The following is a 20,795-nucleotide window of genomic DNA, read 5'->3' as shown; positions in this document are numbered from 1 at the left end:
AAGTGTGCAGAGGGCTTTTTTGGGCTTGTCTTGTCATTACTTAGGCTTAGCCAGCCCTCTTGTAGTCTCCCTATCCAGTTCGTGGCTTTGCCTCACTGCAGGCAAAGTGTGTTTCAGGGACCAGTGACATGGGTGTGTTGTTGGAGTGTTGGAGGCTTGTAGCTCTACTCCATATGAGCCATGTTGAATCTGCAGCTTAGCTATAATCCAAGGTGATGCTTATGTTTGGAAGCATTGGTTCACTCAGTGTTTTGTATCCAGTGAAGCTCAATCTAGGCAGCATCACTGTTTTGAAAAAAGATGGTTGGTTACAACATACAGTCTTGGTGATCCAGTCTTGCCACTTATTCTTAAATTTGGTGTTATGAATCTGGTAAAACAAAGAGTTATTCTAAAGTACATCATCTCAGTTTATGGAATGTAGTTTAGCACAAAGCGCTTAAAACCTTGGCATTAGGCTTCCTAGCCTCACCATTTGTCATCAGCATGTGTCGCTGAGCACCTTACTTAGACTGTATCAAGTTTTCTTTTGCAAAATGGGTTGGTAATGCCTGCCACACCTGTTTTTCCAAGGGCTGTTAGGAGGATCAACTCAAGTGAGATCATGTGTGAGAAAGTGCTTTGGAACTATCCAAGCGGTATACTATTATAACTGTTGATAGGGATGAAGACGATGTTCCTTCAGGCTATATGAGCCTTGTGTTTGTTAAGGATAGTGATGGCTTTGTGAATGTTACTGTGGTAATTGAAACAGGTCTGTGTATTCTCTAAAACAGTAAAGATTAAGATTTTGCCTTGGAAGTTTTCTGGCCACACTAGCACTTTTGACCTCTAATTCCAAGAACCTCCTATGAGGTTTTCTTACTATTGTCTAAAATGTGTTTGTATTCTGGGAGCCACTTAAATTGTTTGATTGCATCCTTTGGATAAATTGTGTGCCATTAACATATTTGATATATAGTACAGGCATTTGCCATATTGACATTTTGGTCCATGACAGACCACATACCTATACCATGGTCCCATAATATTGTAATAGAGCTTGTAAAATTTTGTAAAATTTCTTGTTATAACATAGTAATGCCACACATTACGTTTTCAATGTTTAGGTATGTGTAGTTCCCAAATATTTACCACTATGTTATTACTGCCTATGTTATTCAATACAATAGCATTCTTTATGGGTTTGTAGCCTAGAAGTAACAGGTTATACCAAATAGCCTTGGTGTGTAAGTACATTCAGTGGTATTCACACAGTGATGAAAGTGCCTATTGACACATTTCTCAGAACTTATACTCATTATTGAGCAACACATGACTGTATGTTGACAAATAAAATTTTCGTAATTCAAATAGATGCTACCATGATTATATGATAGAATTTTCAATGACATTTGAAACATAATGATTTTCATGTATTTTACAGGTGTAATTTTCTGAGTTCCAAACAAATAGTAGGATGTAATTATTTTAAACTTTTTAATCACATGAACTGTGATTTTTTTTGTTTTTTTTGTCTACAGATTGTATTTCTTCTCTAGAAGGTCTCTTTTAATGATTATAGGATTAGTCATGGTACTTTTGCCTCATAAGATAGCTTTGGTCTAATCATTTGTAATTTCAAATTTTTGTTCACATTCCAAATTTTTGGAAACAGTGAAATAAAATAAATGAAACCCTTTGTCTGAATAGTTTGTTTTCATCTATTCTTGCTCTTTGCTTTTTTTTAATTTCCTGCTTTATCCAGTTATTAGACATGTGGTATAGAGTGTCATTGTAAAAGAACAATTCTATAATTAAAAAATATATATATAATTCTCCAATGAATGTCTAGTTATTCTTTAAGGTAAAATAATTTTGTTTCTCTTTTTGCATTTTAGTAATAATTACCTTTTGTTCATTTCAGTCATTGTGCTAAGGACTTTATGTATTGCTTTAGTAATATTTTGTTACCATGAAAAGGAACATTTAGAGTAAAATCTGAAAACAGTACAGAAAGTGAAATGTAAAAATCTTCTCTACTCTTCCAAGTAACCCAGTCCAACTTTGCAGCAGAAAACAATGTTAGCATTTTCTTATGTCCTTCTAGAAATTATCTGTATATACCTGACTATACATATGTGTACACATACATGCCAATTTTTTTAACCAGATGGATTCATACTGTATAGGTTGTTCTGCAGCTAAGTTGTATTAGCACGTAGTAATGTTCTTTGGACTTTTGTCCATAGTAATGCATCCAGATATAATTCATTCTTTTTTATTGTGCAGAATATTCAATATATAAGAATACTCAGAATATAAGTTCCTTGATGATAATTTAAATTTTTTTCAGTTTTCATTATTACAAACACTGCAGGAATCACATTCTAATGAATGTATATAAATATATCTTATATATGTGTGTGTATGCATGTGTGTGTATTTACACATTGTTCAAGTATATCCAAAGGATAAATTCCTAGTAGAATTATGGGTCAAAGGGTAAAGATATCTTAAATTTTAAGAAGTTGTTACCTGTTGCTGTTAGAAGTTCTCACCAATTTAAATTTCAAACTAATTTAACTCTAAAAGAAACCTAGACTTAAAAACAGTGAGAGTTAAGTAACTTGACCCAGGTTCTGAAAGTTAGTAAGTAGTATACAGTCAGCTTTATTGTATACAGTAGTATACAGACAGCTACCCAGTCTGTTTCTTAGCTACATATCTTGGTTTCCATTTTCTTTTCTTCTTTTTTTTTTTTTTGCAATTTTTTAAAAATTACTTTACTCTTGGTATCCAAAGCTGCCCTGTTCAACAAAGAAGCTACTTAGTACCCTGTTTCCCCGAAAATAAGACAGTGTCTTATTTTAAGGTGTGCTCCCAAAGATATGCTAGGTCTTATTTTCAGGGAACGTCTTATCTTTCCTGTAAGTGGGTCTTATTTTCGGAGGATGTCTTATTTTCAGGGAAACAGGGTACCTGTGGCCATTTAAATGTAAATTTGAATTCATTAAAATTAAATAAGATGAAAAATTCTTCTTGTCATTTGAGCAAACTACTGTTTTTTTAATTGTTCAGGATTCATCGAGGGTACAAAGAATTAGGTTACACTGATGCCATTTGTTAGATAAAGTTCCTCTTATAATTGTGCCCCACCCTGTGCCACACCCTGTGACCCCCCTATCTCTCTCTTGGTTGCCATTTTCAAGCATATTTTGGCTTTAAAACATCATTTCTTTTTATATTCTAATTACTCAAGCAATAGTGATAACTCTTTCATTAGCCATATATAGTCCTTTATGGTTTTCAAAACATTTTTACATTCTTGTAGTAAAACTGTGAGATGTATATTATTTATTACCCTGAATTATATATGTGAAGAACTGAGGCCCAAAGAAAAAACTTAAATTTTAAAATGTAATCAGATGATGGTGCTTGGCCAAAGACCTTGTATCCTCAAAACTGCAGAATCTCTCAGGACATAAAAATGCTATCGGAAAAGGTGAAATCAAGGATATGAGATGAGGGATACTGGCATATTATATTCATGAATGGAGGAGGTACACTAAAATATCTGGCATGGGCTTATCACACCTCAACCCCGTGCCTCAAGATAGTTTTTTATGTCATTCTCTGTATGCCAGGGCCCTGGGAAAACCGGTGATTTCTACAAAAGCTGTCTTTCAAAGTTACTTATTATATTTGACCCAAAATTTATTTTAATTTTCCACAATTTAAATATTACTATCACTGCATTTATAATCACATACCATTAGATCTATCACAATAGTTTGGCACAAGTAAAGTGTATTAACACTCTCAGGGACTCTATGTTTTGTTCCTTTTTATTATATTTATTCTTCCTCTATCTTCTTTCCAATTAGTTCCCTCTATATAGGATCAGACTGAATTTTTTCCTCATTTGTCTCTGTTCTAAAGAAAGTGATCTTTCTTGATATGGACCTTCAGGTCAACTTTTAATGTCAGATTCAACTTTTCATGTCAACTTTTAATGTCAGTTTCAACTCTGCTATTGTTGGTTACCTGAACTCTACACAGATATATTCACTGAACCTAAATCACCCATAGACATTTCTTAATTTATTCTGTTTTTGCTTTTTATTAGCTTTTTTTTTTTTTTTTTGGCGCTTATTTAAGAAGTCAAATTGATTGCTCCTATTTTAGGATTAAAGAAACTGAATCAGAGAAAGCTCATGTGATTTGCTTCAAATGCAAGCCAAAATCTGAGTTCAAATTAGTCTTTATTAGTTCCTACTTCATTAAGGAAGTCTCCAAGTTACAAAACAGGTTGTGTTCCAAAAATTCATTTGTAAGTCTGTTGAGTCAGTTATTTGGCACTTGAATTGCATTTTAACATAGTGGGGAAAAAAAGTGTTACAAATGGCGATTCGGTCCCTGGCTGTCATACAAGAATCTGTTTAACTCTTGTGCAACTACAAAATAATCCATTTGCCATTTTTAAAAAGGGGAATTATAGTTGTAATTCTGGCGACAAACAAAATGTAAAATTATTTCTGAGAAAAAGCAGATTTAATTAGGGATAGGGATACATGACAATTGTTGGAGAGTCAAGGGAGGGATTTCAGGTAATTTGAAAGGAATTTGAGTGTGATGGCATTCTGCCTTAAGCCCAGTTTCACCTTAAAACTTTGAAGATATTTGTTGTTGTTAGATGCTTCTCACTAGCTTAACTCACCTGACAGCTGTGATTAGGGTCAGTAGGATTGATTGAATTAAATACTTAGGAAAAAAATAGACTTGAGATGATATATCAGCCAACTTGGGAAGGTAAAAACAAACCAACAAATCAGAACTATTCCTTCCTTTTTATCTTGATGGGAGGGAAGGAATTGTTGATTTTCCCCTTCAACCCAGCCTAGTAGATCCACCTCAGCTGGGATAGTGTGGCTGTATTCTGGAGGGAAGGCTTTGGAATATCTATTGCAGGTGGAGGTTGGAGAAAGATGATTTCTGTGAATGGAGTGTTTGTATAAGATGATTTTTTAATTCTAGGAAATAATTGCATTGATTTCATGTAGAAATTACTTCTTACATTATCTACTACACATCTTTAATTTCAATTCATATTATGTGTTTTCAGAGTATTTGCATGCAGCCTTTTGTTAACAGCAAAAGGAAGGACATATTCTTAAGCAAACAGAAGCTTAAGTGAGCAGATCTTCTTGCTGAGATGGCACATTTAGAAAGTGATGGAAAAAGGATTAGAGTTGTGCCTCCTGAGTCAGATTAGTGCTCTTGCCAGTCAGTATACTTACCTAATCTTCCTGTTAGTTACAGTATTTTTTTCTGTTGGGTGTATTATTTGAATGTTTTATACTAGATATTCATACCCACAAGTGGTTTAATGAAGGAGGGGGCAACTGTATTTACTACAATTCAGAATCATGCTTAGTGGTCATTATGGAAGGATTCAGGATTGGCAGGCCACTTGCAAAAGTGATGGTAATACTGATTAAAGAAGTAAAATATTCTTAAGATCATTCAAATTATTTTAAGCTATACAACTTATTGCCCTAAGAGTGGTTCTTTAGTTTACTCATCATTCCTAAATCAGAACACCCAGCTATGATACTGTTGAAAAGTTGAAGAATGGCATTTGTATCCTCTCCCTTCCCATCCCCAAAATATTCTGGTTCTTAACTGATAACTTGCACATCTAGGATAAGGCAAGAAGAAAGGCACGGAAAGGAGAGGTTAGTGAGGAGAAAATGGTCAATATGGATGAGGGAGGGTCCCTAAGGTGAATGAAGTAGCCAGAGGAAAAAGCCAACATTTTGGATGGTTCTGTCACAGACGTTGCTGGGTTTCCCGCACTCTCAACTCCTGCAGGAGCCTTCACTTCCGAATAGCAGTTTCTATTTATTTTACTTGTGTTTCCTACATATCTGCCTGCCTAACTATAACCGGCTGATTTTATATCATTTTATGTCTTAGGGTCAAGAAATTGGAGGAGCATGGCTGTGAGCAATGGAAACAATGACTTTGTGGTTCTGAGCAATGGCGGCATTGCAGCCAGTGCTACCAGCCCGACTCCCCTCAGCCCCTGTGATGGAGACCTTGCAGCCCAGCAGCTCACACCCAAAGAAGCAACAAGAACAAAAGTGAGTCCAAATGGATGCCTGCAACTTAATGGCACAATCAAATCATCCTTTCTGCCTTTAGACAACCAAAGAACACCTCAGATGTTATCCCACTGCTGCCATCCTTGCTCATATCATCACCCTTTGACTAGTCATAGCAGTCACCAAGAGTGCCATGCTGAGGCTGGCCCTCCGGTGCCCTCTGCTTTGGCCTCGTGTTGCATGCAGCCACACTCTGAGTATTCTGCATCTCTTTGTCCAAATCACTCACCTGTGTATCAGACTGCGTGCTGTCTTCAGCCCTCTCCATCCTTCTGCCTACATCATCCGTGGCCCGACCATTTTCAGCATCAGCCTGTGCAACAGCACATACCCAACATAAGGTGAGTGGTCTGAAAGTTTTCCTGGCCTTTACATTCAACTACTTTCACATGGATGTGATTGCTTGCATTTGTTTCTCCAAAAGGAGAGGAGAAAAATATGTCAGGGAAGGAAAACTAAGTAAAATGCATATTTTGTGAATTATATGAAGCCAACTACAATGCAAATGAAATAATGCAGTGTATCTATTTTATCCATTGATGTCTTAGTCAAATCCTCCCTTCCCTTTGCACTCTCTGCAAATTGGTTAGGAATCCCTGCCAGATACTGAGTTACAAGTTTAATAACAGGTTTTATTGTTAGCAATTTCTGTTACTGTACATGGGAGATGTATTTGTGATGAGACTGCCTGAACAGGAATCCTGTATTTGCTGTCATTCATTGTGATCAACCTTTATGAAAACTAGGTACAAAACTAATTGCTTCCTTATGCTTCGTTATAGCTATAGACTCATGTGGTTTGGGTTGCTATGCAGAGATCAGATGAAAGCAAAAATTTCCTTTATAGCAGATAAAAACCTGATAAATCTGTAGCACCAGACTTTTACAAGTATTTTTTGTAAAGCATTTTCAGATCCGGTAGATTGAGAATTGCTAGAAAAATCTACTTCATTGCCAGTCCTTATCCCCACCTCGCCCGTATCTTTCTACGTGATTCGCAGCTATTTTTTCCATAGGTAAATTAACTTTCATCCAGTGCAAATGGTAATATATTTTATAAAATACTAAGCACTTTGTAGAGACCAAGTTTTATTTTACAGTTTTAATAATAAAAAAACTTTAGCCAGAAAGAGAGGATTCTTTTTTTAAAATTAGGGTACAATTTATGAACAGGGAAATGCATGATCTTAAGTGTTCAGTTTGGTCAATGATGACAAATGTGTACATAAGTGTAATCCATACCACCTGCTGTAGAAAATTTCTGTCTCCCCAGAAAGTTTCCTCATCCTCCTTCTCGGTCATTTCCACTCTCTTTACCAGAAGTAATCACTACTCTGAGTTCTATTACCATAGATTCTTTTTTGCCTGCTTCTAGAACTTCATGTAAATGGAATCATATAATATATGGGTCACCACAAAAGTTTCAAGACAGACTGTGTATGGTCTTATTATTTCACTTCCACGAAGCACATTCAGCAGTGCCCTTTCTGATTCACCCGTGCTGGTTTCAGCTTGTTTGGTTTATCAGTGTTGCTGGGAGTGTTTCTTTTGTTTCTGTCCCCATGGATTTTAGTGTATCTCAGTGGATTTAGTGTCCCCATGGATTTAGTGTTTCTGTCCCCATGATTTTTGTGTATCTCAGAACTTTCATAACAAAAGTGTTTCTCAGAACTTTCAAACAAAAGTGTTTTTTTTTTTTTGTTTCTGTCCCCATGGATTTTAGTGTATCTCAGTGGATTTAGTGTCCCCATGGATTTAGTGTTTCTGTCCCCATGATTTTTGTGTATCTCAGAACTTTCATAACGATCCACATATGTGTTCTTTTGTGTCTGGCAATTTTTGCTCAGCCTAGTGTTTTTGAGACATCTAATTATGAAATATATTAGTTTATCTTTGGATTGCTGGATAATAATCCACCGTACGCACGTAACAAATTCACTTTTCATTAAAGAATTGGATCCAAATAGGGATTAAGTGATAAATACTTTTCACTTTTATCAGGTTTTGAACAATAAAGATTATCTGGTTTCTCACTTTCACAGAGAGGAAGAAAAAGAGAGGAAGAGGAGAAAATGCCAAAGAGCGTGGGGAGGGAAACAAAGCATCTTTCTACTATTTTTTTTTTGTTTGTTTGTTTTTTTATTTTTTATTTTTTTTATTTTTTTTTTTATTAAATCATAACTGTATACATTGATATGATCATGGGGTATCATACACTCGCTTCATAAACCATTTGACACATTTTTATCACAGTGGTTAACATAGCCTTTCCGGTGTTATCTCAGTTACTGTGCCAAAACATTTACATTCTACCTTTACCAAGTTTCGCAAATACCCCTGTAAGATGCACCACAGGTGTGATCCCACCGATCCCCCTCCCTCTACCCACCCCCCTCCCTTTCCCACTTCCCCCTATTGTTAAGTTGTAGCTGGGTTATAGCTTTCATGTGAGAGTCCCAGATTAGTTTCATAGTAGGGCTGTGTACATTGGGTACTTTTTCTTCCATTCTTGAGATACTTTGCTAAGAAGAATATGTTCCAGCTCCATCCATGTAAACATGAAAGAGGTAAAGTCTCCATCTTTCTTTAAGGCTGCATATTATTCCATGGTATACATATACCACAATTTATTAATCCATTCGTGGATCGATGGGCACTTGGGCTTTTTCCATGACTTAGCTATTATGAATTGGGCTGCAATAAACATTCTGGTACAAATATCTTTGTTATGTTGTGATTTTTGGTCTTCTGGGTATATGCCCAGCAGAGGAATTACAGGATTGAATGGCAGATCTATTTTTAGATCTCTGAGTGTTCTCCATATATCTTTCCAAAAGGAATGTATTAATTTGCATTCCCACCAGCAGTGCAGAAGTTTTCCCTTTTCTCCGCATCCACGCCAACATCTCTGGTCTTGAGATTTTGTGATATAGGCTAGTCTCAGTGGAGTTAGATGATATCTCAAAGTAGTTTTGATTTGCATTTCTCTGATGATTAAAGATGATGAGCATTTTTTCATATGTCTGAAGGCCGTGCGCCTGTCTTCTTCAGAGAAGTTTCTCTTCAAATCCCTTGCCCAGCCTGCGATGGGATCCCTTGTTTTTTTCTTGCTGATGCGTTTGAGTTCTCTGTGGATTCTGGTTATTAAACTTTTGTCAGAGATATACCCTGCAAATATCTTCTCCCATTCTGAGGGCTGTCTGCTTGCTTTGCTTACTGTGTTCTTAGCTGTGCAGAAGCTTTTTAGTTTGATCAAGTCCCAGTAGTGTATTTTTGAAGCTGCTTCAATTGCCCGGGGGGTTCTCCTCATGAAATACTCACCCAGACCAATTTCTTCAAGGGTTTTCCCTGCATTCTCCTCTAGTATTTTTTTTTTTTTCTTTTGGCCGGGGCTGGGTTTGAACCCGCCACCTCCGGCATATGGGACTGGCGCCCTACTCCTTGAGCCACAGGCGCCTCCCCTCCTCTAGTATTTTTATAGTTTCTTGTCTTAAGTTTAAATCTTTAATCCAATGAGAGTCTATCTTAGTTAATGGTGAAAGGTGTGGGTCCAATTTCAGTCTTCTGCAGGTTGCCAGCCCGTTCACCCAGCACCATTTGTTAAATAGGGAATCTTTTCCCCACTGAATGTTTTTAATTGGCTTGTCAAAAATCAAATAGCGGTAAGTAGCTGGATTCATCTCTTGGTTCTCTATTCTGTTCCAGATATCTACTTCTCTGTTTTTGTGCCAATACCATGCTGTTTTGATCACTATCGATTTGTAGTAAAGTCTGAGGTCTGGTAGTGTGATTCCTCCTGTTTTGTTTTTATTTCTGAGTAATGTCTTGGCTATTCGAGGTTTTTTCTGATTCCATATAAAACGAAGTAATGTTTTTTCAAGATCTTTAAAATATGACAGTGGAGCTTTAATAGGGAGTGCATTGAAATTATGTATTGCTTTGGGTAGTATGAACATTTTGATAATGTTGATTCTTCCTAGCCATGAGCATGGTATGTTTTTCCATTTGTTAACATTTTCAGCTATTTCTTTTCTTAGAGTTTCATAGTTCTCTTTATAGAGATCTTTCACGTCTTTTGTTAGGTAAATTCCCAAATATTTCATCTTCTTTGGTACTACTGTGAATGGGATAAAGTCCTTAACTGCTTTTTCAATTTGACTGTTGTTGGTGTATATAAAGGCTACCGATTTATGAATGTTGATTTTGTAACCTGAGACGCTGCTGTATTCCTTGATCACTTCTAGGAGTTTTGTAGTAGAGTCCCTAGTGTTTTCCAGATACACAATCATATCATCTGGGAAGAGCGAACGTTTGATCTCTTCTGACCCTATATGGATACCCTTGATCGCCTTTTCTTCCCTAATTGCGGTGGCTAAAACTTCCATTACAATGTTGAAAAGCAATGGAGACAATGGGCAGCCTTGTCTGGTTCTTGATCTGAGTGGAAATGATTCCAATTTAACTCCATTCAATATGATATTGGCTGTGGGTTTGCTGTAGATAGCCTCTATCAGTTTAAGAAAAGTCCCTTCTAGACCAATTTTCTTGAGTGTTCTGATCATGAAGGGATGCTGGATATTATCAAAAGCTTTTTCTGCATCAATTGAGAGAATCATATGGTCTTTGTTTTTTAATTTGTTTATGTGCTGAATTACATTTATAGATTTACGTATATTGAACCAGCCTTGAGACCCTGGGATAAAACCAACTTGGTCATGATGTATAATTTGTTTGATGTGTTGCTGGATTCTGTTTGTTAGGATCTTGTTGAATATTTTTGCATCTATATTCATTAGTGATATTGGTCTATAATTTTCTTTTCCTGTTGGGTCTTTTCCTGGTTTGGGGATCAGGGTGATGTTTGCTTCATAGAATGTGTTGGGTAGTCTTCCTTCTTTTTCTACATTTTGGAACAGGTTGAGTAATATAGGTACTAATTCCTCTTTAAAGGTTTGGTAGAATTCTGACGTGAAACCATCTGGTCCTGGGCTTTTCTTTTTAGGGAGGTTTTGTATAGTTGATGCTATTTCTGAACTTGATATGGGTCTGTTCAACATTTCTACTTGATTCTGGTTAAGTCTTGGAAGGTGGCGTGCTTCCAAGTATCGGTCTATTTCCTTCAGATTTTCATATTTCTGAGAATAAAGTTTCTTGTAATATTCATTAAGGATTTTTTGGATTTCTGATGAGTCTGTGGTTATTTCATCTTTGTTGTTTCTGATTGATGAGATTAGAGATTTTACTCTTTTTTTCCTGATTAGGTTGGCCAGAGGTTTATCTATTTTATTGACCTTTTCAAAAAACCAGCTTTTTGATTTATTGATCTGTTGTGTTATTCTTTTGTTTTCAATTTCATTTAATTCTGCTCTAATTTTGGTTATTTCTTTTCTTCTACTGGGTTTGGGGTTGGAATGTTCTTCCTTTTCCAGTTGGGTGAGATGTCCCATTAAGTTGTTAACTTCCTCTCTTTCCGTTCTCTTGAGGAAGGCTTGCAGTGCTATAAATTTCCCTTTTAGAACTGCCTTTGCGGTGTCCCAGAGGTTCTGATAGTTTGTGTCTTCATTGTCGTTTTGTTCCAAAAAATTGGCAATTTCTTTCTTAATCTCATCTCTGACCCAGCTATCATTCAGCATAAGGTTATTTAACTTCCATGTTTTTGTATGGGTATGCAGATTCCTGTTGTTACTCAATTCAAGTTTTATTCCATGATGGTCCGAGAAGATGCATGGAATAATTTCTATTTCTTTAAATTTACTGAGGTTAGACTTGTGACCTAAAATGTGGTCAATTTTGGAGTAAGTTCCGTGGGCTGATGAGAAGTATGTGTATTCAGTTTTGTTGGGATGAAATGTTCTGTAGATGTCTGCTAAATCTAAATATTGGATGGTTAGGTTTAAATCTAAGATTTCTTTGCTCAGCTTCTTTCTGGAGGATCGATCCAACACTGCCAAGGGAGTGTTGAAATCTCCGACGATTATGGAGCTGGAGGAAATCAAGTTACTCATGCCTGTTAGAGTTTCTCTTATAAATTGAGGTGCATTCTGGTTGGGTGCATAGATATTAATAATTGAGATCGCATCATATTGAGAATTACCCTTGACAAATATGAAGTGACCATTCTTGTCCTTCCTTACTTTTAATGGTTTAAAGCCTACTGTATCTGCAAATAAAATTGCAACACCTGCTTTTTTCTGATTACCATTTGCCTGAAATATGGATGACCATCCTTTCACCCTGAGTCTGTATTTGTCTTTTAAGTTGAGATGTGACTCTTGTATGCAAAAAATATCTGGCTTGAGTTTTTGTATCCAGTCAGCTAACCTATGCCTCTTTAGAGGACAGTTTAAACCATTCACATTGATGGAGAGTATTGATAAGTCTGGTGGAATTTTGAGTATCGAGTTTTTCAAAGGTCCAGTGGACATTTTTAATCCTTTCACCAGTGTGGAAGTTGGAGTTTGATCCGAAGTTTCTGAGTGAGTTTACTTTTGTGGTATAGGATTGGGTTGGTCATTGTGGAGGATAGGTCTGAGAACATCCTGAAGAGCTGGTTTACTTATGGCAAATTTTTTCAACATATGAATGTCATTGAAGTATTTGATTTCTCCATCATAGATGAAACTCAGTTTAGCTGGATACAAGATCCTGGGTTGAAAGTTTTTTTGCTTTAGGAGATTGAAAGTTGATTACCAGCCTCTTCTGGCTTGAAAAGTTTCAGCAGAGAGATCTGCAGTTATTCTAATATTCTTACCTTTGTACGTTATAGTTTTCTTTCGCCGGGGTGCTTTGAGAATCTTCTCTTTCATGTTAACTTTAGTGAAACTAATTATGATATGTCTGGGGGATGACTTATTGGGGTTGAATCGTGCTGGGGTTCTGAAGCTGTCTGCTATCTGAATTTCAGATTCTCTAGGCATGTCTGGAAAATTTTCTTTCATAATTTCATGCAGAAGGGCCTCTGTGCCCTTGGAGGCCACTTCATCGTTCTCAGAAATTCCTATAATCCTTATGTTGCTTTTTTTCGAATTATCTGAGAGTTCTCTGAGTGAGTGATCCGTTTTTGCTCTCCATTTCTCTTCCTCTTTGAGAGATTGGGAGCGTTCGAAGACGTTGTCTTCAATGTCAGAAATCCTTTGTTCTGCTTGCTGCATTCTGTTGCTGAGGGATTCTACTGTATTTTTCATGTCTTTGAGGGCTGTAAATTCTTGCTTCAGTGTGTCTAAGTTGGTGGTTTTGTCTTTAAATTCGTTAAATTCTTGAGACAATTTTTGAGTTTCTCCTCGGATTCGTAATTCCATTTTATTAATCTTGTCTGCAATCCAAATTCTGAATTCAATTTCTGAGATCTCAGCCAGTTGTTTATGAATGGGATCTTTAATCACATCTGCCATATCTTTTCTTGGGGGTGTTGATCTATTCTGGTTATTCTTGTTACCAGAGTTTTTCCGCTGATTCCACCCCATGGTTATTTTACTCCCTTTGGTTTTTCCCCTGGGGTTTTATCGAGGGCCCGTACAGTGTTGTGGCCTGAGAAACTGGGGCCCTGTCTGGTGTGATGGAGCAAGGTGGTTCTGTCTTATTTTCAGCTGGTTTCTGTTCGATCCTATTGCAACTTCTACTCTGGCTTGAAGTCTCAGCTGTGTGGAAAAATCAGCAATTAAGTCACCCCGCCTGCCCACCTCTGGCCCCAGTTGGAAAAGGAGAATCAACCTTCCTACAACCATACACCCAGGGCACCGCCTGAAAAGTCCTCAGTCTATTAGCCCAGTCAAAAGGTCCGAATCTACTGTCTCAATCGGCACTTGTCTCGGGTGAGAGAGTTCAAGAGGTCTCTGGGAACTGGATCACAGGGGCCTGGTGACTCCTCTGACACGGCTAACCCCAGTGCAGCGTGGAGTCAGGAGGAGCCACCCAGCAAACAGAGCAGTCTAGGAAGTTTGACGTCTCCTTCCCCACTTTGCCCCTCCGTTGGACCCAGTCACTGGTATCTCTGCAGATCGCTAACCCAGTTGCCTGCAGTGAACAGACACTCCAGGGGTTTGCACCTGCCTGAATCGCAAGGAAGTCTGCCAGACCCCCGCAGACTGCCGCTATCTAGCAGGAGGAGATGGGGCCTGACATCTATGAGTGTTTGATGCAGGTGATGGGAGGGAGGTGTTCACTCAGGCTTAGCCCCGTTCCTGATGGATGCTGCTAACAGAACAGAACAGAACAGAACAGACAACTTTGCGGGGTTCTGTCTCTGTTCCTGTCGAAGTCGCCTACAGAAGACGAGCTGTTTTGAGTTCAAACGTCTTTGGTGTTGGAGGTTTGAGTCCGATCACCTCTCTGGGTCGGCCCCGCCCTGGAAGCTTCCCGGGTTTGTCAACAGTGTCAGGAAATCCCCCGTTCACCGGTGGCCTCCTCTGGTTGCCCAGGGAGACACGGGGTGTGGCCTCAAAATATCCAGAAGCGAGCGTTCTGCCGTTAAAGAAAAAACGGCTGTTGATCTACCTCCAGGGAACTGCTGCTCTGGTGTGGGCACTCAGGCGACCCTTTTCTCTTCTGTCTCGTGCCCCAGAGTCAGCACTGAGCGGCCGCAGTTTGTGCTGGGTGCACACCCCTCAAGAGATCCCCCAAGAATCACAACTCTTGGGGGATAGGCCCCCAGACCCCGAATGGGAGTGGGGGGGCGGAAGCTAGAGTTTCATTCAGTTTTAGGCAACAATATGGCCCGGGGAGGGCTCCTGCACTGCACCGCAGGGAAGTGCCGCCAAGGCTTGATTTCCCCTCAGCAGAGTGCCCTCTCCTCGCTCACGTGTCCCAGAGTCGGCGCTGACCTGACGCAGCTCAGGCACTATGCACTCCCCTCGAGAAATCACCCAAGGATCCGAACTCCTGGGGGATAGGCCCTCAGACCCCGAGTGAGAGTAGGGACTCTCAGCTCTCAGCGGGGAAGCTAGAGTCTTATTCAGTCTTGTGCCCAGGGAAGGTTGCTGCACTGCACCGCAGGGAAGTGCCGCGAGGCGTGACTCCCCCTCAGCCCGGTGCCCTCTCCTCACTCGCGCGCCTCAGAGTCAATGCTGACCAGTCGCAACTCGGGGACTGTCCACTCCCCTTGAGAAATCACCCAAGGATCCGAACTCCTGGGGGACAGGCCTCCAGATCTCAGTGGGCGGGAGGGGAGCGCCGGGAGGGTTGCCGGCGAAGGATTCCCAAAGTTTTATTCCGTTTTATGCCTGGCAGGAGAACGCCACGGCACCCCAGTAGGGGGGGTAGGTCCAGTTTTTAGAAGGTCTCTCCCGTGGAGTGTAGTGGGAGGGCCTTTAATTTCTGCCCGCTTGTTTAATTGTGGGGCTCTTGTGCCGGTCCCATAGGGGCGGGGGACTCCCGTCCGCTTGGTGGTGAATTTTGTACCTTTTGTTTGCGTCCTTGTGATTGCAGCTTGCCTCAGTGGTGTTGATGTTCGTTCTTCAACCTTCTCTCTTGGTGAGGCTCAAGTCCACCAGGATACTTACTAAATTCCTGTCCCTTAACTCTCCTTCTGGACGGGAGCCTCTGTTGAAAGCTGGCTTCAGTCCGCCATCTTGTCTCATCTTTCTACTATTTTCAATACATTTTCCATGTCTGATTTAGCATCTTTTAATTGAGAAAGTCACTGAATTCACCAGAGCCATTTATTAGATGATTTATTCTCACAGCATTGTGCTACATGACCAGTTTTAGATTCTTTCCGTTTTGAATGAGACTGCATACAAAATTGATTTTAAAATGATGCAATTACAAATATTAATGTTTTGAATCATAAATTACATGGTTGCAGAGTGTGAGATGAGATAGATAGTTCTACATTTTGATGGATCCCTCCTTTAAAAATGTCATAACATATTAAAGCTATGAGCAAATAACCAATTCTTTTAATATAGCAGAATGTGCCAAGAGTTTCGGGATTTTGACTTAGCATTTCTCATTGACCTAATTCAAAAGAAAGGAGAGCCCTATGTGCACTGCATCAGAAAACGAACTAATGGGGGTGGATGAGCTTGTCAGTGCCCTTGGTCATGGGGTTGTTGTTGGCACCATGGCTTCAGCAGTTGAGGTGAACTTAGTTCAGATTGTTCATGCACTGGATCCATAATCCTGCAGGATTTGTCCTGCATGTTATCTAGAGAGAAAGAATGATAAAAAGCTGACTGCCTTCTGGAACAAGAGTATGTAATTTAACAGGGAATCGAGACCCAAGAAAAAAGTATGCTGTGTCTGAATTACAGAATGTTCACATTTTAAACATGAGAGAAATAAAAATATTTACATTATTATTATTATTATTTTATTTTATTTTTTTGCAGTTTTTGGCCAGGGCTGTGTTTGAACCCGCCACTTCCAGCATATGGGGCTGGAGCCACAGGCGCCACCCCATTATTCAATTTTTTTTAAAGCCCTAATTTTTAAAATACCATGTTTGTCTCTCAAGAAAAATTGTACAGTAGTATGAAAGAATACTAAAGTAGGATAGTATGAAGGAAATTTTTCATATTTAGAATTTTATTTCAAGAATTTGAGCCTTTTGATTAACTATTTGTAACAGATGAAGAATATGCTAAAGATACCAGCAAAGGAGTGGTATGTCTCTACTTGTGTATATTATATACTTTATTGTGCTTCAATAATTGTATCACTTCCCTATTTTCTACATTTACTTATTTATTTATATAATGGACAATATTTACTGAATTCAGTTTGGTAATTCTACATCCTGAATGTAATATAATTGTTTAAGAGCCTACATGGTAATGATCTACTTTTTATCCTCCAGAAACCTGAAAAATGCCTCTGAAGAGCCAGTCATATTCCATGTGTGCTAGTTGAAGCAAGTTTTGAATTATTCATTTGGGATCTTCTTACTGCTGTATTAAAGTGATATGAGAATGGTGGTACTATACAATTAATAAGGAATTCTGCACCCAAAAAATAGCGTATAAGAGTTCTAATCTAAACTGTATTTAGCTTTTAATTTGGTATCACAAAGACCATGGTCTTGATTGTAACAGAGAACTCCATAAATGATACTTGGCAATGCCATAGACTCATTATCATAATAAGGAGCTGTGATATTTGGGGGTACCTGCCAAATGCATTTTCTCTATAGGTCATTCTGAACATTTCCCGTGGCACACTAGAGGAATTAAAGTTAAAAATGATCGGCATAGAGGGGACTGTGGAACCCTAGCAGAGCTTACCCCCTAAATGTTAGCCGAACATTGTCCTCGCTACACCATACATTATGACTGTATATTAGTATATTATTTGTAATTTATATTTCTTTCTCCTTCAGTTCTTTATTCATTTTCTAATTTCCAGCTCACTTTAGAGGTTTGATTTTTGTTTCCCTTTAGGACAATAGTTATTTTCTGTGAATGGATCTCTTTTTATTAAAATATAAGTGACTTAGGGGGGAGGTGACAAGATGGCTGACTGAAGCCAGCTTTCCACAGAGGCTCCCGTCCAGTAGGAGAGTTAAAGGACAGAAATTCAGCAAGTAACCTGGTGGATTTGAGCTGCACCAAGAGAGAAGGTTGAAGAACTCACGTCAACCCTGCTGAGGTGAGCTGCAACCACAAAGATACAAACAAAAGGTACAAAATCGATCACCAAGCAGATGAGTCCCCTCCCCCATGAGAACGGCTCAGAGTGCCGCACAAACAATCGGGCAGAGTTCAAAGGTCCTCCCACTACCCTCCACGGGAGAGACCTTCTAAAAACTGGACCTACCTCCCATACTAGGCTGCCACGGCATCCTCCTGCCAGGCATTAAACTGTATATACTCTCTACCTGAAATTCTGAGCTCTCAGCGCTCCCCTTTACTCACACTGAGGTCTGGAGGCCAGTCCTGGTCGGCAGAGAGGGGACCACACTGGAGTGGCAGTTCCCCGAGGCACAGTGTGACAGCCGTCTTTTGGTGACAATATGGCCAGGCATAAAACTGTGTAAAGCTGTGTGTGTTCTCTGCCCGCAACCCCAGGCTCCCAGCGCTCCCCGCACTTCCCTCTGCTCTCGCTCCAAGGTCTGGAGGCCTGTCCCCCAGGGGTCCAGACACTTGGGCGATTGCTCAAGGGGTGTAGACAGTGCTGGGCTGCAGCAGGTCGGTGCAGACTCTGGGGTACGGGAGTGGAGAGAGGATGGTTGGCCGGAAGGGAGCTACACTGGAGCAGCAGTTGCCTGAGCCATAAAGCAGCAGCCCTCTTTTGCTAGCAATACAGGTTACTACCGAATATTCTGAAGCCACACACCCTGTCTCCCTGGGCAACCAGAGACTCTGAGTATAGGATTTGCCTGAGGCTACTCCAACTTGCAAACCGGGGAAACTCCCAGGGCGGGGCTGACCCAGAGGTCCGCTTTACTAAGACGCACCTGGCCCTCAGGGGATTGTCAGCCTATAGACAATACAAGAGCAAAGACAAGCTGATTTGGAACTCAATTCAGCTTCTCTTCTGCAGGGGAACCGCAGAGTTGTTCTGTTCTGTTCTGTCAGTAACATTAATCAGGGGTGAGACTGGACCTGAGTGAAAACCCCCCAACCTTCATTAAGCGCCCGAGGTTGTCAGGCCTCACCTCCTCCTGCTAGAGAGAGGCAGAGCGCAGCCTGGCAGACTTCCTTGTGATTCAGGGAGGTGCAAACTCCTGGAGTATTGGTTCACTACAGGCAACTGGGTCAGCCAACTGCAGGGCTATCAGTGACTGGGAGTGACAGTGGTGCAAGGTGAGGAAGGAGGCAGCAACCTTCCCAGACTCATCTATTGGCTGGGTGGCTCCTCCTGACTCCACACAGCACTGGAGCACGCCACACCAGAGTAGTCACCAGACACCTGTCATCCAGTTCCCAGAGACCTCTTAAACTCTGTCACCTGAGATAGGTGCAGACTGACACAATTGATTTGGACTTTTTGAACTGATCCAATTGCCTGAGGACAAATCAGGTGGTGCCCAGGGTGCACGGTGGTAGGAAGGTTTGATTTTTCTTTTCCAATTGTTTGCCAGTGGGCGGTGGGGTGACTTAATTGCTGATATTTCTCCACAGCTGAGACCTCAATCCAGAGTATCTGTTTCACTAGGGTGGAACAGAAACCAGCTGAAAACAAGACAGAACCACTTAGCCCCACCACACCAGACAGGGCCCCAGTTTCTCAGGCCACAACACTGTACAGGCCTTCGACAAAGCCCCAGGGGAAAAAATCAGAGGGAGTAAAACAACCATGGGGCGGAATCAGCAGAAAAACTCTGGTAACATGAATAACCAGAATAGATCAACCCCCCCAAGGAAAATATGGCAGATGCAATTGAAGATCCCATTCATAAACAACTGGCTGAGATGTCAGAAATCGAATTCAGAATTTGGATTGCAGACAAGATTAACAAAGTGGAATTAGGAATTCAAGGAGAAATTCAAAAGTTGTCTCAAGAATTTAACGAATTTAAAGACAAAACCACCCAAACCACCACTTAGACACACTGAAGCAAGAGTTTGCAGCCCTCAAAAATATGAAAAATACAGTAGAATGGAGCAAGCAGCAACAGAATGGAGCAAGCAGAAGAAAGGATTTCTAACATCGAAGATAAAGCCTATCAGTGCTCCCAAACTCTCAAAGAGGAATAGAAATGGAGAGCAAAGACGGATCATTCTCTCAGAGAGCTCTGGGATAATTCGAAGAAGGCAAATATCCGAATCACAGGAGTTCCGGAAACAGATGAAGTGGCCTCGCTGGGCAGAGAGTCCCTTCTGCATGAAATTATGAAAGAGAATTTTCCAGACATGCCTAAAGATTCTGAAATTCAGATAGCAGACAGCTTCAGAACCCCAGTACGACTCAACCCCAATAAGACATCCCCCAGGCATAGCATAATTAACTTCGCTAAAGTTAATATGAAGGAGAAAATCCTCAAAGCTGCCAGGAAAAAGAAAACCATTACCTTCAAAGGGAAGAATATTAGAATGACTGCAGATCGCTCTGCTGAAACTTTTCTTTCTTTTTTTTTTTTTTTTTGTAGAGAAAGAGTTTCACTTTATGGCCCTCGGTAGACTGCCATGGCGTCATACAGCTCACAGCAACCTCCAAATCCTGGGCTTAAGCGATTCTCTTGCCTCAGCCTCCTGAGTAGCTGGTACTACAGGCACCTGCCACAACACCCAACTATTTTTTGGTTGCAGTTCAGCCGGGGCCGGGTTTGAACCCGCCACCCTCTGTATATGGGGCCGGTGCCTTACTGACTGAGCCACAGGCGCCGCCCTCTGCTGAAACTTTTCAAGCCAGAAGAGGGTGGTCACCAACTTTTAACCTCCCAAAGCAAAATAACTTTCAACCCCGGATCTTGTATCCAGCTAAACTGAGTTTCATTTATGATGGAGAAATTAAATACTTTAATGACATTCATATGTTGAAGAAATTTGCCATAACCAAACCAGCTCTTCAGGATATTCTCAGACCTATCCTCCACAATGACCAACCCAATCCTATACCACAAAAGTAAACTCACTCAGAAACTTCGGATCAAACTCCAATTTCCACACTGGCGAAAGGATTAAAAATGCCCACTGGACTTTTGAAAAACTCGATACACAAAACTTCACCAGACTTACCAATATTCTAGATTAATGTGAATGGCTTAAACTG

The 20,795-nt window shown here is 40.1% G+C and overlaps 1 protein-coding gene across 10 annotated transcripts in view; it reads left to right on the top strand.

Annotated features, from left to right (window-relative positions):
* The window catches only part of DISP1 (dispatched RND transporter family member 1), a 278,204-nt gene that overhangs the window by 184,491 nt on the left and 72,918 nt on the right, over positions 1–20,795 (top strand). For 7 of the 10 annotated variants that reach the window (XM_053607070.1, XM_053607073.1, XM_053607069.1 and 4 more), the window contains one exon: positions 5,959–6,487. In XM_053607070.1, the coding sequence (XP_053463045.1) occupies positions 5,979–6,487 (509 nt within the window). In that variant the 5' untranslated portion in view covers positions 5,959–5,978. Of the gene's footprint in view, positions 1–5,958; positions 6,488–17,566; positions 17,730–20,795 lie in introns of those variants that run through there. The other 3 variants (XM_053607075.1, XM_053607074.1, XM_053607076.1) reach the window with 2 other exon arrangements.

This window comes from Nycticebus coucang, chromosome 10 (assembly GCF_027406575.1).
Source record: "Nycticebus coucang isolate mNycCou1 chromosome 10, mNycCou1.pri, whole genome shotgun sequence".
Taxonomy (NCBI): domain Eukaryota; kingdom Metazoa; phylum Chordata; class Mammalia; order Primates; family Lorisidae; genus Nycticebus; species Nycticebus coucang.
This window is presented reverse-complemented; position numbering and strand designations above follow the sequence as displayed.